General features: G+C 49.6%; 7 protein-coding genes across 7 annotated transcripts; 3 read left to right on the top strand and 4 right to left on the bottom strand.

Moving 5' to 3' along the window:
- Positions 1 to 499: 499 nt before the first annotated feature.
- Positions 500 to 2605, bottom strand: BDZ99DRAFT_522766 (uncharacterized protein; the record flags this gene model as incomplete). The annotated part of the gene is made up of 6 exons (XM_033725729.1): positions 500 to 804; positions 1398 to 1534; positions 1586 to 1720; positions 1775 to 2025; positions 2095 to 2180; positions 2233 to 2605. 6 exons carry the CDS (start codon positions 2603 to 2605, stop codon positions 500 to 502), a joined length of 1287 nt encoding a protein of 428 aa, XP_033574098.1.
- A 1970-nt stretch (positions 2606 to 4575) lies between these two features.
- Positions 4576 to 5761, top strand: BDZ99DRAFT_536259 (P-loop containing nucleoside triphosphate hydrolase protein; the record flags this gene model as incomplete). The annotated part of the gene is made up of 3 exons (XM_033726574.1): positions 4576 to 4693; positions 4753 to 5154; positions 5214 to 5761. The coding sequence occupies 3 exons, from the start codon at positions 4576 to 4578 to the stop codon at positions 5759 to 5761; spliced, it is 1068 nt and encodes a 355-aa protein (XP_033574097.1).
- Positions 5762 to 6037: 276 nt separating this feature from the next.
- BDZ99DRAFT_522764 (uncharacterized protein) lies at positions 6038 to 6604 on the top strand (the record flags this gene model as incomplete). The annotated part of the gene is made up of 2 exons (XM_033725728.1): positions 6038 to 6412; positions 6470 to 6604. The coding sequence occupies 2 exons, from the start codon at positions 6038 to 6040 to the stop codon at positions 6602 to 6604; spliced, it is 510 nt and encodes a 169-aa protein (XP_033574096.1).
- Positions 6605 to 7079: 475 nt separating this feature from the next.
- On the bottom strand, positions 7080 to 8022 carry BDZ99DRAFT_353274 (uncharacterized protein; the record flags this gene model as incomplete). The annotated part of the gene is made up of 2 exons (XM_033714556.1): positions 7080 to 7840; positions 7881 to 8022. Coding segments are annotated over 2 exons (903 nt in total), but the record flags the coding sequence as incomplete, so codon positions are not given.
- A 2777-nt stretch (positions 8023 to 10799) lies between these two features.
- Positions 10800 to 11768, top strand: BDZ99DRAFT_355317 (HET-domain-containing protein; the record flags this gene model as incomplete). The annotated part of the gene is made up of 3 exons (XM_033714602.1): positions 10800 to 11360; positions 11508 to 11658; positions 11695 to 11768. Coding segments are annotated over 3 exons (786 nt in total), but the record flags the coding sequence as incomplete, so codon positions are not given.
- A 468-nt stretch (positions 11769 to 12236) lies between these two features.
- Positions 12237 to 13366, bottom strand: BDZ99DRAFT_465060 (putative zinc-type alcohol dehydrogenase-like protein C16A3.02c). The gene has a single exon (XM_033720459.1). It carries the CDS (start codon positions 13355 to 13357, stop codon positions 12332 to 12334), a length of 1026 nt encoding a protein of 341 aa, XP_033574093.1. The 5' UTR covers positions 13358 to 13366; the 3' UTR covers positions 12237 to 12331.
- A 1093-nt stretch (positions 13367 to 14459) lies between these two features.
- Positions 14460 to 15545, bottom strand: BDZ99DRAFT_510180 (alpha/beta-hydrolase; the record flags this gene model as incomplete). Its single annotated transcript, XM_033724459.1, has 1 exon — positions 14460 to 15545. The coding sequence occupies exon 1, from the start codon at positions 15396 to 15398 to the stop codon at positions 14460 to 14462; it is 939 nt and encodes a 312-aa protein (XP_033574092.1). The 5' UTR covers positions 15399 to 15545.
- Positions 15546 to 15910: the final 365 nt, after the last annotated feature.

The raw sequence follows: 15910 nt of genomic DNA, 5'->3' as shown, positions 1-15910 counted from the left end.
GAGTACTAGCAAGCCCTCCATGCGGCCTGTTTGTTCAGGTTTTCGCTCGGCTTCCACCTCCTCCAAGCTCTCCATGAGAGCGTACAGGCCACGCTTTCAATCCCCCAAGGAGGTCAGAATTGCTCACTGGGTGGGTTCCGAAGGTGTGATGTAAACTTATAATCGGTCGAAATAAGGAGCAAGTGATTCGCTCGGCAATTACGTGTAAAGAAAGGAAGTAAAGAAAGGAGGTTCAGGCTGATTATGATTGCCCAAGGATTCATTGGGAAAGGGATTAAACAGAGGCCTCAAGATGGACCAAGGGAAGGGACGGTACAACTTTTCACTAACTGGTTTCCAGTTTACACCTATCATATGGCTGCGTCGAGAACATTTTAATTCAGTCTTTCCCTTTGCGTCCGACCTAACCCCAAGATGCACCAAGAATGCTGCCTCTTCACCTGAATCGTCTTACGCTGCCGCCCTTCCCATTGCCAAAGTCGCACGCAATTCTCATCTACTATCCCGAGAGACTCATCCCTAGCAAAACGGTCACCAGCGTCGACAAAAGCAAAGTGCTCAAAAACGGGACTGCCAACCCCACTGCAGCAGAAGGTCCAATGAATCCGGGATACTGCGTCTTACAGGTGGTATAGAATTCCCCAAATTCGATCAAATGCGTCGCTATGATGAAATCGTCCGTCTCCGTGCATCCTTGGCCGGAGGGCTTGAGTGGTCCGCAGCAGCATGGCATCGCGCCGACTTCGTAGTTCGCAACCCAGTTTCCGTTTTCACCGACATCGCAGACGGGAATGGTCCAGACGCCTGCACGCAGGAGCGGTTAGGTGGGTCAAGGATGACGAATAGTAGGGTCGTTTTGAGGGGAAGGGGTAATTTGCTGACCTTGGAACTCCACCCCTTGTGTGAACGCCTGCGTGCTTGAGTTTCCTAGAAGAGATGCCTCGATCTCTGTGTTTGTATCGCTTTTGTTGTAGTTAACCCCTTGGGCGAGATAGGAGTGAAGACTACCTGCCGTGATGCTCTATAGAAAACCCATAAATCACAGTTAGCAGCTGGGGGTTTTTTTTGAGAGGCGTGAGAGTAGAATTTTAATAGATGCTGGATAAGTACCGATGCATTGATGTTGAAGGTAGTGTTTGTCAGACTGTTTAAGCCAGGAGGCGTCTTATATTCTCCGGTTGAATCGACGCTAGAGCGTACCAAAGTATGTGTCAATCGTGGGTATCTTTATAGACAGTTTCAGTTCCCTACCTGTACAAGCAGCACGTCCGCTCACCCTCGTGATACAAGGATGTCTCGTTGCATTGTGATGTACCATTCGTGCAAATTACAAACTGTCTGGTGGGAATGTCTGCACTCGCACTCCTATAATGATATTGGTAAGCGAATTTCTGTACCTTGATGCGCAGTCATAAGAGCTTGCCTCCATTGGTCGTTGACAACGTCAGATACCATTGTCTGGAAGTAGAAGTTTTCCATAGTCGGGTCAGAGATGTTATAGCTGAGCGTGAATCTACCTCCGGCGAAGTAGTCTCTAAGCGTTATTAGTTGTTGTATTTAGCCTTTTGGGCATTGAAGCACCTACATAATCGTCTTTCCGGATTCGTCTGGCTCACCACCGAATAGCTTTTGAGACCATTGATCCAGCCCCGACGTGGCGTTATACGACAGGGTCTTGAAAGTTTCTCCGAGTTGCTGCATAGTGCCGAGATAGTAAGCCCTTTCGGAGTTTGTTAGAACCTAAGGATCAACCGGGTAACGAATTAAGTCTTACTCAGGATCCGAGGAATGAGGCGAAAGGGTTGCTAATCCACCATTGGCAAACGCTGCGGCGCTCTGCGATATTGCTGAACCGAAGAGCTTCGCTGGGAGGAAGAGAGGTACAAATGCCAACACGGAACTAAGAGCCGCTTCAATCCAAGGCCAGATGTTCGTGTGCGAAGGCTGAGGCTCCCATGGAAAGAAACTGTTGGCCATGTCTCCGATGACCAAGCTCAGTTCAGTGGTTCCACTATTAATGCCGTCCTAATAGAACATTTCCTCTTAGCGACAAGCTCGTCTACCGGTATTGAAATGTATTTTTAGATTACTTACGTTCATTATGTTAAGGAAGGAGTTCATCTCAACGATGCTCACAGCTACAAAATACACCCATTTCTCTCCGCCAGCACCTTGAAAAGCTAACCATGTTGATGAGACTTCCAGTAAAATGTGTTAGTGTGCTATACTAACCAGTGCAATCCGGTACGGTGCAAGTCGAGGAATATCCTATACCACAACGCTGACTCGTCTGCCCCGTATGTTGCGCGATGTATTCCACGAACGTTGTTCCTGAACCCCACAGACCTTTAGTATTTGCCAATTCTTGGTCCACATTTTCGGCGGCCCAATTCTCGGGAGTCGGATGCCAGGACGGATCACTACACGGCAGAAGAGTCGGTAAGGTAACGATGATAGATGAGGCTGGGGACGGTAAAGTGCTGCCGATAGTGGATATGGTGTCGGATAAAAGTACGGATGATGAGAAGCCCTCAAAGTATAACGACTGAGCACGCGTGAGTACAACGCAGAGAAAGAGGGAGCTAGAGAGCAACGTGGACCACATAGCTAGATGAAAACTGTAAGTTTTTGGAACAGTAGAAGGAAGGAAAGATTCCATGAGCTGCGCTTTGAGAGGCTGAGAAATCCAACGCAAGGCTGAGACATGCTTTCCTTGGTAGTGGCGTATTAGAACCGATGCATAACGAGGCGAAGCTTCTGGGAAATCGGCCCATCTAGTTGGCTGGGTTGCAAGAAGAGAGCACTGCGTCCATCTCAGCCTCTCAGATCCGTTTGCCTTCTGAGAGATAAGCAGGAGATATGAACCAAGCAAGTTCGCATATTCGTTGCTTTCTGCAGCTAGCGCACTGCTTCTGTCTCAGTCTCGTAGAACCATTTGCCTTCTAGCGGATAAGCAGGTAATCTAAACCAAGCAAGTGTTGAACTTCAGTGGATTTCCGCGGGGAGCGCACTGCCTCCATCTCAGCCTCGCAGAACCATTTGACTTCTGCGAAATAAGCAGCCAGTATAGATAGCTTTGCAATAGCCCATATTGAGGCCACATCTTCTTCGTATGGAATTGAGGGCATAAGGAATGCCAGGTAACATAGAAATAGGGAAAGATCTAGGAAAAAGTTATCAGTGCTTTCCGCCGAACGTCTCTGCGCTAAACCTGTGCAGTGGGCTATCTATAACAACAGGTTACCTGAAACGCCTACAACTTGGTTGATAGCAGCTCCGTGATGCGCCAATCATGCCTGATGTAGTTCACTGCCCGTCTATCTCTCACCACACAAGAACGATGCTGCGTAGACCCCGTGAAATCTTTGTCTTCCCTCGTACTCGCCTTCCTCTACTTTGATTTACTTTCCCTTGAGAGAGCCATACTCGCTATTGCTATGATTGCCGTGATGGTATGACCAACCCCCAACTCGATATGGCGTCCCATAGGCAAAATCGTCGGCATTGCTTCGCACCTCCATTTACTAGCATGCCGGTGGGGTAAGGCACCAGCGACCAGTACAATATGGACGAGGCATCGAATGCAAGCGCTCAGTCATTTCTCTCATGTATGACGGATGAGTGGAGGAGTCAAGCCTGAGGCAAGGTGAGAAAAGCGGGAAGGGAAAGGTCTTTTTGCCTTTCTTGGACCTTCTTAGATGAGGGCTTTGGCTTAGTTGCTTATATAGTTTGGTATGGAGGTATATAGCTTGGTATCGAGGTTGGCATAGCGGGTCTGGATGTCGGCTTGCGGATTTTGCAATAGGTGGTTGCTGCCCAGGTGGGTTTCCTAATCATGACTAATCCATAGAATGGGTAAAAAGCTAAATAGAAGCAGGTTTATGTGCATGTTTTCTAGTTCTTTGCAAAACGATAAATTGAAAGAGCGGTCTGGGAGAGTATATCACCAGCATGCACGATAATTTCAAGAGAGGAAGATGGTTTCCGGTGGTTAAAAATCAGGGAATCGAACGAGGTCTCAGGGGCAATTCTAACACAGAAGTGATACACGGTCACTCTAAGTTGCAACGTTCACATCAAGCTCAAAGGCTCCGGCATGCTATTATTAGGCTTCTATAGGCGCCTATAAGGCTGAAGAGCTCGGCAGCTTTTCAGCTGCCTGGAACTAGGCAGTTACAAAATTCCAATGAGAAATGAAGTACTGGCGCTACGCCCGCAGCTGAAGTGGCAGGCCCGGTTTGATTAGACGACATCAGTTTCTCCTCTAATGAGCCTAGCCATTCAGATGCAAGATCGTGTTGGTGGCAGCGGCTGGCCAGCTGCGAACTAGATCACAAGGCTGAGAAACCGCTTGGCGGCTGTCCGCTGGAGTCATAAACCAGGCCAGGTAGAAGTTACAATGACCCGATTTATTCCACTACTACTTGCGACTAGTACTACCCGCTGGCTGCCCGACTAACCTATTCTATGACACCAGACGGAGATGTCCACACAACAGACCCCAGCGTCCTTCCGGGACGGCTTGCAGCCGCGGTAAAGTTAGCGCTCCGGACTTGAGATACGTAGCTAATCTAGATGGATAGCCCTACTGATGTATTCATCGCTGTGATGGGTGTGACAGGGGCCGGCAAAAGTACGTTCATCTCGAAGTGTTGTAAGAAAAGGATAGCCATTGGACATAATTTACAGGCCTGTAAGCTCTTGACTCTCTCTTGTAGCAAAGCGCTTCTAACATATTAACATCGCTCTTAGGCACAAGCACTGTCGATGTCTACCCTTGCAAGATAAGCGGATCAACTACTGTCTACCTAGTCGATACACCTGGGTTTGACGACACGAATCGAAGCGATACCGAAGTCCTCAGGGAGATTGCAACCTGGCTTACAGACTCATACGCCGCGGAGGTCAAGCTGAATGGAATCATATACTTGCATAGGATCAGTGATGTTCGGATGCAAGGGTCGGCAAAGAAGAACCTTTTCATGTTCAAGAAACTTTGCGGGCCTAACGCGCTCAAGAACGTCATCCTCGCCACTACTATGTGGGATAGCGTCCGTGAGGCTGATGGAGCGGCCCGTGAGAGCGAGCTCATATCGACGCCTGGCTTCTGGGGATGGATGGTGAGCCAAGGGAGTAAAGTCTACAGGCATTCAGGTGCGTGAACCGACTCTACTATACTTCGTATTTCGTTTCTGATCGTATATGTTCTTTAGGCAGCACGAGATCAGCGTTCGGACTGATCCAAACTCTCATGCAAGATAATGCCCGCATCACTCTTGACTTGCAACAGCAAATGGTGAACGAGAAGAAGGATTTGGACGATACAGATGCAGGAAAAGAAGTCCAGGCAGAGATCATCAAAGAGCGTAAAAAGTTTGAGAAGATGTTTGCTGAGGTACAACAACAGAAAGAAGAAGCTCTCTATGATCAAGATAAGGAGTCAGCCCGAGCAATGGCAGAGCTGCAAGAAGAATACAATTACCGGATCGCGCAGCTCGAGAACTCTTCTAAGAACCTGAAGACCAATATGGAAAGACTACTCAAAGACAAATATCAGAAATTAGAAGCGAAGATGAAGGAGCAAGAGGCCCGGCATGAAAAGGAAGTCCGACGTCTAGAGCGAGAGCGTCAACGGCAGGAGTCCAAACTTATCCGTGAGAAAGAGGTCGCTAGAAAACAGACGAAAGAGGCCAGACATCGCGAGAGAGAGGTTCTAGAAGGGCTGCAAAGGCTTCAAATCAAGAACACTCGTCACGACTGAAGCACCTCAAGCCGATGCCAAGTAAGTTCCCACTGAGCCTTGGAATCTACGATAGTACCGAAGTACGATGAAGAAACGTTCTGACGGTAAAGACTAGCTCTGAGTTCAGCGTCGCTATACATGGAAATTCCTTCTACTTTAGAGGCCCAAAAACTACGTTGGGGTGGGTAAAGTGCTTTCCCTCTTCATACTCGAACTCCGCTAATTGCATTTTTTAGAATCTGGCAACCATCGAATGGCAACATCACACACACGTCGAATTTTAACCAACGAATTATGGCCTTGGGGGAACAGGACACCTGGATGACTGTGGCGGACGGCAAGGCCGCCTGGTCGGGCAACATCAGCGCAGTCTATCCAGCGTTCACCTCTGCATGGAACAACTGGAATAACAACGGCATTGGATACGTCACTCAAATTGTTCTTGGGACGAATGGAAATTACTTCATCAAGGGTCTACATACAACCTCATCGAGGTTGAACCAGGACATCATAGATTATGTGAAGCCCGGAAATCTGCATGCGGTCGAGGTCTGCGCGCTTGGGAGGTCTGGGGCTTATGTTATGCAGTTGCCAGGCCGAAAAGTGTGGGATCTCAAGGGTCACTATGGTAGCTTACATCAAAATCTGGAGAGAGGCGGGAGGATCAGGGTAAGAGACCGTCCTCCACCCGTGACGCTGAGCTTGACTAATCTCTATGTGCCATAGATCGCGGCCCTTAGCCTGACGCATGATCACTTTGTCGTGGTTTACGAAGATGGGTCCGCATACATAAAAGCACCGGAGGTACAAATGGCTTCTTGGAAAGAGTGGATAACGAAGCACTTCGGTTCGAGCTGGTAACATTGAGAGTCGTCTGGAATACAGTATCGTAATTATTTTTAAGAGACTACACATAAGGCTCCTAGAACTGGACGTTTGTCAAATAGTGTTTTACATGGAATGAAGAAGGGCGAAGCTTACCCAAAGTTCCGACTGCAGTTGCTGCCCCGGCTGTGACACCGTTCGCTAAACCATTGACAATATTATTTTTCACTGCACCTTTCCCTTGACTTATTGATCTAAGGCTTTTCTTCTCCTGGATCACTTGCTGCCTTAACGTGACGAGGCTTTCTTTACATTCCCGGTGCAATTCATTGTTAGTGATTCGTTTTCTCTCCAAAGCTGCAATGTCCAGAGACTGTCTCTCCCACCGTGCTTCATCGATTGCGGATTGCTGACGCATGAGATCGAGCGATTCCTCCATGTCTTCGAGCTCCCACTGTTTGCTTTTGAGTATAGCACGCTGTCGAGACTCCATGTCGCCCAGCCTCGTCAGTAGTTTGTCTACTTCCTTATCGTGTATCTCCATTAACGATGTTTTCAGTTTTTGTTGCTGCTTCTGCGACTTGCTTATCTTCCTAGTGCATTCAGTCTCAATGGCTTGAAGTTGCCGCGCAGATTCTATGTCCCGAACTTTTAAAGCATCTTGCATGTCATGGCGTGCGATTTCGACCTGGCGAGCGAGCTGACGCCGCAAGTGGTAGAGGTTTCCTAGGGCTTCCCGACCAGCCGCGGTGGCATCGAGCGTTTTCCCGTCAACCACTAGTTCCCGCTGGATTCGGAGATCGATTACTGCCACGGTTCGTGTCCGCTGTAGCAAATGCGAGACTACACGCAGCGATGAATGCCTTTGCTCTTCCGCTCCTGTTTCATGCTCCGCGATTCGAAAAAGCTTCGCGCCACGAGACAACAAGTCTCCGAAGTAGGTTACGTCGCCCGAAAGCTCTATTTCACGTGCTTCCCCTTGCATGTACTCATCAGCCTTCCACATGGTCGTTCCAATGACTGTGTTTGGCCATGCATTTGATCCGGCGAGCTTCTTGAACACGCGCAGGTTGCGGAGGCCTGTCCCACTGAGTCGATTGTCCGAGATGCGGTGCAGATAGATAATGCCGCTGATACGTACACCGTTGGCGAAAGACGTACTCAAGTAAGTTGCTATTGTTTTGAGCGTGTCGATGTCCGAGCGGTTCGTGTCGTCGAAGCCGGGGGTGTCGATGAGGTGGATATGGTGGCCTTCATGGAAGAACGAATACACTATAAGGTCATTTGTGCCTAAAAACACATCAACGCCCACGATAAGAAAAGATAGGAGGCAATTTCGTACAGGACTGAAGTCCATGGCCTACTTGCACGTTGTTTCCTGTGCAGTGCTGCACTAACGTGCTTTTGCCTGAACCTGTCATTCCCATGACGAGGATAAAGGTAGTTTTCTCCTGGTCTAGATAAATCTTCAATTTAAACGTATTGTGAGTTTTTGGAGCCTTACGCTGCTGGTGCTCCTTCCCGTGAAACGCAGGAAATCTGCGAGCCTTTGCTCGAAAGAATCGTTAGGCGAAGTCATTCCAGCAGCCGCTGTAGACATGCTCAACGCAATACAGCGCGATCTATGAGTGAATCTGAGAAATTTAAGCCCGCACAGCAGGAGTATGCTGGAGTTTGTGGACACTTGCACCAGGCTGAAGCTGATAAGGCTGAGGACGTAAGGTGGCTGACAGGCATTTTGGTCTTCCAATAAGATCTCAGGACGCAGATCAGACAACCTACCGCGCGCCTAGGGCAGCCGAAGCTTATGTTGTAGCAAAGGAGAGAGTATCCTCTCGGTGCTGAGACTGCAGAAAGAAGTCCAGCCAAGGCCTGTGCTTTGTTCTCGATCTCGATCTGGGCGGGATAAGAAGCAAGGTTCAAAGTGCTCGAACTTGTCATAGAGCATGTGGATTCATTAGGATGTACTCGAGGAACGTTAGATTAGGAAGGATGTGCAGAGGAACTTCTCCTACGCCTTTACTCTTTCTAAGCCCTACCTAGATACAGAAATGGCTCGCATTAGCGTTTACTTAATAGGCTCTTTCAGTAATGCTGTTGTAGTGGTGCCATTTGCAGTGGGGTAAGTTAGAGCCCTCTTTTTATTGAAGAGGGTCAGATTCCGGATTGAGCTGGAGGTAGCTTGAAACCTTCGAGCGTCCAGAAGCTCTGGTTTCTTCTCCCCTCCCTAATATAGTAGCGCGTGTCCGAATATCGTAAGGAGTATAACAGTATAGGTAACCCGAAAATATCACGTGACCCTATCTCTACCTAGAAACAAGAAATCTCCCTGGGACACAGTACCATCTAACACTATAGTAATTTACTATAGTATTGGGGGCATAGGAGGTGCTAGGTAGCTTAAACGTGGGAAGAATGAGATCTAGGAAACAGGCGTTAATCCTCTGGGGAGATACCACTGCTCTCCTAATCTTGCCCCTTTTCCTCCGACTAGCGAAAAACAGCCAAAAGGCTTTGTGAGACTGTCGTCGGAGAGATATATATCCTGACTGCAGAATTAGGAGCGAATAGAGCATCTGGGAGTGAGTGTAGTGGTTGTGGCTGCAATGCGTGAATGAGTGCTGTTCCTCGACCGAAAGAGGGAGCTAGGCTAGAATAGTCACGTTCTCTTTTAGGTTAGCTTCTCCAAGCCTTCTAAGCCGCTCTTCGCGTGCTGACACAGCCCCAGCTGAACCGCGCCGTAATTGCTGCCTCTCATCTTCATGTCTCCATGCTGTTGTCATTCTCCAGCCATGATACAGTTTTTCTGCCCTTAGCTGTTCATAAACACCGAGTATCAGCTCCGAGCGCGCAACGACACGCCGGTATTCATCAGAATCATAACACTGATCGAGTTAGACACCTCTGGCAGCGGCCGAGATCGTGTCACGACAGTTTCGGTCTGAGGAAGACCATGAAGTAGCATCGGTATTTTGAACGGGACGCCCTCGCCATCTATAAAATAAGGGATTCCACGTCGGCGCGATGAGTAGAACATTTCGTTATCGCGGTGGCCGTTATCGATGGGAAAAGAGCAACTCCAAGAACTCACGAGCAATATGGCTCCTCTGGATCATCTTTGGGACCGCTGCCCTCTTGGTCCGGTATTTTGCGCCAGCGGACCGGAATGACGAATCTATAGTGTTTCTCTCCCTGTTCACGTTCTGGGCGATGGTTATGTTTTACTTTGATAACATCAGAGGCGTCGCAGCACTGAGTGGTCCTTTTCTTTTCGCTGCTCTTGTCTGGGCCTTCTTCGCGCCCTCGAAAGACAGAGCAGCGTGGGTGCTTGGCATTGCTCTCTTCCCCTTGCTCTTCGGGTATGCCATGTTCGTAGGCGCAATGGTGGCTATACTTACTGTCCTTTCTCTCTGGGCTGTCATCTCTCGACTGTCATGGATCATTTACTTTTGCACTTTTCGTCGCTGGATCTTCCGCTTCCCTCGGTATCGAAGAGCAGACCCATTCGAGAGGTCGAGACTTTGCGACCACTGCCGCCGTGACTCCGCCATTCCAGTTTACTTTTCGGATCTTGGAGCATGTTCGCTCGGACCAAAGAGTCGCATCGATTCTATGCGACGCTTGAGGAGATGCAGCGTTCGTGGCATGGATGTCCTTTGTGTGAAGCCTTATCGAGCCAGAGGTTGGAAACACGCAGCCAAGCTAATCCGGGAAGCTCTTATGTAAACTATGGTGCTATCTCTCAAACGACACGCAATTACGGACATTCATCAGCCATTCAAGAAGGCGGTCTTGCTATCGGGATTCAGCTACACAGCAAGAGCTCATTCGGCAAAGAATTTGGCCTGCAGTTTCTTATCAGTCTCCAGGCACCTAATGGAACTCAGTTTAAGGAGCTCTGTATCGCTGAAGGTATATGCTCCAGGATAGCTAGCTCGATTTTGATTGCGTAAGCTCACATTGTGTTGAAGGCCTTCTACAAGAAGAAACAGATGTCTTAGATTACACAGGATCTCTTTCTATCATAGGGAAAATCAACAGTTGGATTAAAGAATGTAGAAAACACGAACCATGCAAGCCGCAGACTTCTAGCTTAGCTTTTATTCCGACGCGGCTGCTATTTGTAGGAACTGCTGAAAATCCTGATCTGCGAATAGTACTGGGAGCAGAACTTAATTAAAGTCCAGTCCCAGATTTTGTGGCATTTAGTCATTGCTGGGGAGGCGCCATTGACTACAAGCTCGAAACAACGAACTATCTCTCCTTGACCCAGGAGGGAATCAACAGCGATGCTCTCTCCAAGAACTTCCAAGACGCCATCTACATCGCACGCCATCTCGGCATATCGTATCTCTGGATTGATTCTCTATGCATCTTGCAAGACTGCGAGAACGATTGGGCAAAAGAGTCTTCGGCCATGAGACTGGTATATACAAATGCAGCATGTGTCATTTCAGCGACCGCATCAAAGGACTCGAATGGAGGCTGCTTTCGGAAACGGCCTGCCCCTTCAGAGACGTGGAGCCTTGTCACTTCGAAGAAGACAAGATACTATCTCTCGGCCCACAAGCCGTCGATAAAGACACTCTTCGACACACGAGTCGAGACGGCACCATTGACCAAACGAGCATGGGCTTTCCAAGAAAGGCTACTCTCACGTCGTCTCGTTCATTTCTGCTCCGACGTAGTTCTATTTGAATGCGACACTATGCAGGCCTCCGAATTCGATGAACAGGGCTCTGGATATGAAAAGTTGCCATACGTGGTACACAATGGACGGCTGTTTGATTGGGTCGACGAGAACATTTTGACTCGACTGTTGAGCTTTGCAGGCTTTAGCAGAGACAACTACATTGATCGGTCTGCCTCACGTGGTGTTCGAGGAGCACTCGATGTTCTGCAATCACTGGGAGTTGCCTCTGGGCTCGGCTTGGGGGAGCAGATTGAATTCAACCAGCGATGGTATAGACTTGTGTCCGCGTATTCGGAAGGGGCTCTAACGTACCCAACCGACAAGCTCGTGGCTATCTCGGGCATTGCAGAGTTAGTCCAGGATAGAGCACAAACACCCTACGTTGCTGGCTTGTGGAGTTTGGTCTCTGTGGAATTGGGCCTTCTGCGGAGAGTGATTGAGCCGGGAGAGAAGCAACTACTCTACTGCGCTCCATCCTGGTCGTGGGCTTCAGTCAATGGACGCATTCGCCTTCTCCCGTATATCAACTTGGAGACGTCAACTTCAAGGAAAGGGGCGTCATTTTCGAGATGAAAGTGGAACAGATTTTTGTTCCATTTAAAGGTGAGAACGTTGTTGATGCAAGGCGCATGGTGGACGCTGGTCTCCTCGATGTTACTGGTCCTGTCGCCGAGGTTTCCCTTGTCAAGCTACGACGTCGCACACGATTTGACACACGAAAGCATGGGTTGAGGTTTAGTGGTAGAGAAGAGGACAAGATTCTTGATTTCTTCCCGGACTGGCTCTTGAGCGATAGCAGCTCCACGGATACTGGTTTGGAGCAAGCTCGGCTTATTGCACTCCAAGTTATGACTATCCCCCTTACCGACTTAAGAGCTCAGACATACGGTCTCGTCCTCAGGCTAAAAAATGCGAAGGATACCTTGCTAGAATTCGAGAGGGTAGGAGTCTTCTATGCAGCAAAGGAGGCTGGGCCGTGGACGCGTCAAACCATTCGAATTATATGATGAAACTTCATTACAATGTCTATCAATGACAAAAGAAAAAACGAGAACATCAGTAACTCAGCCTCATGCTTTCCCGTCTCCAGCCGTAACATCCACCATGACCTTTCCCCTCGCCCGTCCAGTCTTCAACCTCCGAACCGCATCCGGCAACTTCTCGAACGGAAACCTCTCATCAACAACCGCCCTAACCTTCCCCTCCTTCATCCACCCCGCAATCCTCAACAAATCATCTATCTTTTGCTGCGCGAAGAACCCCTCAAACTTCCTCTTCCCGCCACCCAAGAAACCAGGCCACAACCGAACCTTTGCGGTGAAAATGACGAACTTCAGTGACGGCTCCCCCGCGATCCCAACAAACTTGGCCGACTTCTTCATATACTCGTGCGCCTTCCAGTACAAATTCGGATCGCTTCCTACATTGTCGACGACATGGTCGAAGGGTGGCTTGCTCTTCAGTGCCTCCACCACACTCCCTTTCTTATAATCGATTACATCGTCCGCGCCTAAGCTCTTGCACAACTCCACATTCGCAGTCGAGCACGCGGTGGTAACGTGACAACCCACTGCTTTCGCGATTTGGATACCGAAAACACCCACACCTCCCGAGCCACCATTAATGAAAATTCGGTCGTTGGCTTTGACATGTGGCACGATAGTCTGATACGCCGTCATTCCCGCCACCCCTATCGTAGCAGCGTCGCTTTCGCGCAAGCCTGCAGGCAGGGCCGCTAAAGCCTTGATGTCCGCAATGGCGTACTCGGCACAGGCACCACCCGCAAATGGACTAAGCCCTGCTCCACCGAATACAACCTGCCCAGCCTTTAAGTCCGAGTTCTTGGCGGGCACGACTAGCTTGCCGACGAAGTCGATACCGGGCGTTGCCGGCTTGGGGAGCATAAAGGAGGGGAGACCTTCGGCGGGCTTGACGTCGACGGGGTTTAGACAGGTGGAGAAGATTTGGACGATGTGTTGGGTTGAGGGGTCTTTGGGGGTGGGGAAGGAGGCCGTCGGGTTGAGTTTGAGGTTGGGGATGAGGCCGCCTTTGGTTGTGGTGTATTGCCAGGCTTTCATGGTTGTGGGGAGAGCCATGGTTGGAGATTGATGGCGTTAGTTTAGTGTGGACAGTATAGTCTTTTAACGCTTTCTCGAAGGTGTGTCGTGAATATCACCTGATTCTCAATCAAAAAGGCGCAAGAAAGTCGGAAAATGGTGTGGTAAAATGATGCCTGCCGAGAATCAATTGGCCGACAAAAACTTGATAAGGCGTTCAATAAGAGATTGAGGCGCACAACAACATTTTTTCTCAACGGAATACCGACTACAATATATATAACCGATCAGGATTTCGGCTGAAGTTGAAATGTAGGGCGGCATATTATTCGCCCCGTGGCGTCTTCAATATGCCCTTGTGGGCCTAGCGCTCCATAGTCGGGTTAAATTTCCTAGCTCATTATCCCGCATTCGCAGCTCGCTAGCGACTTCGACTTGTTTAGGAATAGCCGAAATAGCCGGAGTACCGTGGTTTAGGGCCGACACACTGCGGCGGGATGAATGTTGCGCCGTAGATTGCTCTTCTTAAAGCTTCTTAGCGCCAATCTTAGAAAGAAAATAGCCCGTGATAGCCAGAAATATATGAATGTTATTTTTGGTGTCGCTTGAATTTTCGCATCATGTGATATTGACCCATCAAGGCATTCATGTCGCTGAGAATGCTTTGAGCGTAGCTTAAATTCTCCCCGGTGAATTGAACGCTGTGGGTGTTTTCCAGTGGTACGTGAGGGAAGATAGTACTATGTACTTCACTCCAAGAAGTCACTTACAAAAGACAATTAAGTGTCGGGAATGGAGACCTTGAAAGAGATGGTATTAGACAACGTCTCTAGTAATATCATTTTGCCATCAAGGAGTACGCAGAGGTACCGGAGTATCCATTAACCTCCATTTCGAGGGCGTGAGTTTACATAAACTTTGTCACCGCTATCCGCTACCACCCTCTAACACTCTGCCGAAGCCCCCTAAACCTCGACATGCTAAATCGATTCGTGGGATTTCAGTTGCTCCGAATTTTGCTCCTGAAATATTGGCACGTCATGCGGATCATGCATGAGGCGCTGAGCTGAACCAGCCCAAACAGGTGCCAGGCAAGTATGCATGTACTGTATAGATAACGTCCTCTTCACATCGTAACCCCCTACACCTCCCCCAAAAACTGCACCGCCCATTCATACGCCATCTCCCTCTTCCTCTCATCCTCACTCCCCTTCTTACAGCTTTTGTCCCACCCATGATCCACCCCCTCCACCCTCTTCCACTCCACCCTAGCCCCCTCCCTCTCCGCCATCCGACTTGCCAACTCCTCCGCCTCAAACGCCAGATCATCCTTCCCACACGTCACTACCAGCACCTCCCTAGGAAAAGCCTCCGGCGCCATGTTCCTAATCGAGATCCTTGAATCCCCCACCGCCTGCCCCGGGGCAACATAGCACGCGTTGAAGAGCTTAGCGATCGGGACGGGCAGCGTCCCGGCACTCCCATCCGGCGCCCGTTTCGCCGCCGGACTCGTCACTAGATCCGCCGGCGGGTAGAGCACCACCACTTTCTTCACCTTCTCCGCGATCAACCCGGTCCCCAGGTCTCCGAGAGGTGCGCCGCAGACCGCTAGCGCGAGATTCCCGCCCGCGCTGAAGCCGGAGAGGTGGATCTGGCTGGCGTCGTACTCGTCTGGTCGACTGAGCACGTACCGGAGCGCGTCCTCGACGTCTTCGAGCGCTGCGGGGAAGGGGTCCTCCGGCGCTTTGCGGTAGTCGCAGTCGAGGACGGTGAGATTGGTTGAGGCGGCGATTTGGCGGCAGAAGGGGGCGTCGGAACCGTGCATGTTGATGACGTAGCCGGAGCCGTGGAAGTTGAGAAGGGCGGGGGCGGGAAGTTTAGTGGGTTTGGGAGAGGGAGGGGCGTAGACGTGGACTTTGATGGTGCGTTTGGAGGCCCGGGAGGGAATGGAGAGGGTGGAGATTGGTTCTGGGGTGGGATAGGCGAGGAAGAGGACGTAGATGGTGCGGAGGATAGTAGCGAGGGCTTTGAAGAGGAGGTAGGTAGGGAAAGGGTGTGATTGGGGCTGTGTTGTGGACATTTTTGAAGAGAGATGATGTTAAGGGAGGAAAAGTTGTGCTAAAAGAAAAGGGTGTGAACAGTTTAAGCGAGATCTGAAAGAAAGAAAAGACGATGAGGCTGGAGACTAGAAGCCCTGATATTTTAGAGATGTACGTTAGAGCTGCGGAAGGAGAGGTGCGGGGTGTCAACGTGAAATAGAGTTCAGGTACTAGTAAGACGGAAGAGCTTCCATAGGTTCGTTAGTTCGCCCCCACAAGCCCATAAGCACGGCAGAGGGTTAGGCCCGTGTGCGAAGGTTGTTTGAGATATTACCGCCCTACTGCCATTTAATTAACATTGAGTGCAGTACTGTTTCTCTGACAAGTCAAACATCTGGGAAAGGTGGAATACTGTGTTCGTTTCGTTGATCGATTAAAGGGAACCCACCGCCTACATATATTAGTCTATCTGGTGGCTGTGTCCGAACGAGCTAGCCACTTGTGGGTTAGTGCTATCGAACCCTAAAAATTCTGCATTAGGAAACCTGCTATA

Source organism: Mytilinidion resinicola, assembly GCF_010093595.1.
Source record: "Mytilinidion resinicola strain CBS 304.34 unplaced genomic scaffold BDZ99scaffold_14, whole genome shotgun sequence".
NCBI lineage: Eukaryota > Fungi > Ascomycota > Dothideomycetes > Mytilinidiales > Mytilinidiaceae > Mytilinidion > Mytilinidion resinicola.
Note: the sequence above shows the minus strand (reverse complement) of the source record. Positions and strands in the feature narration are given on the sequence as shown.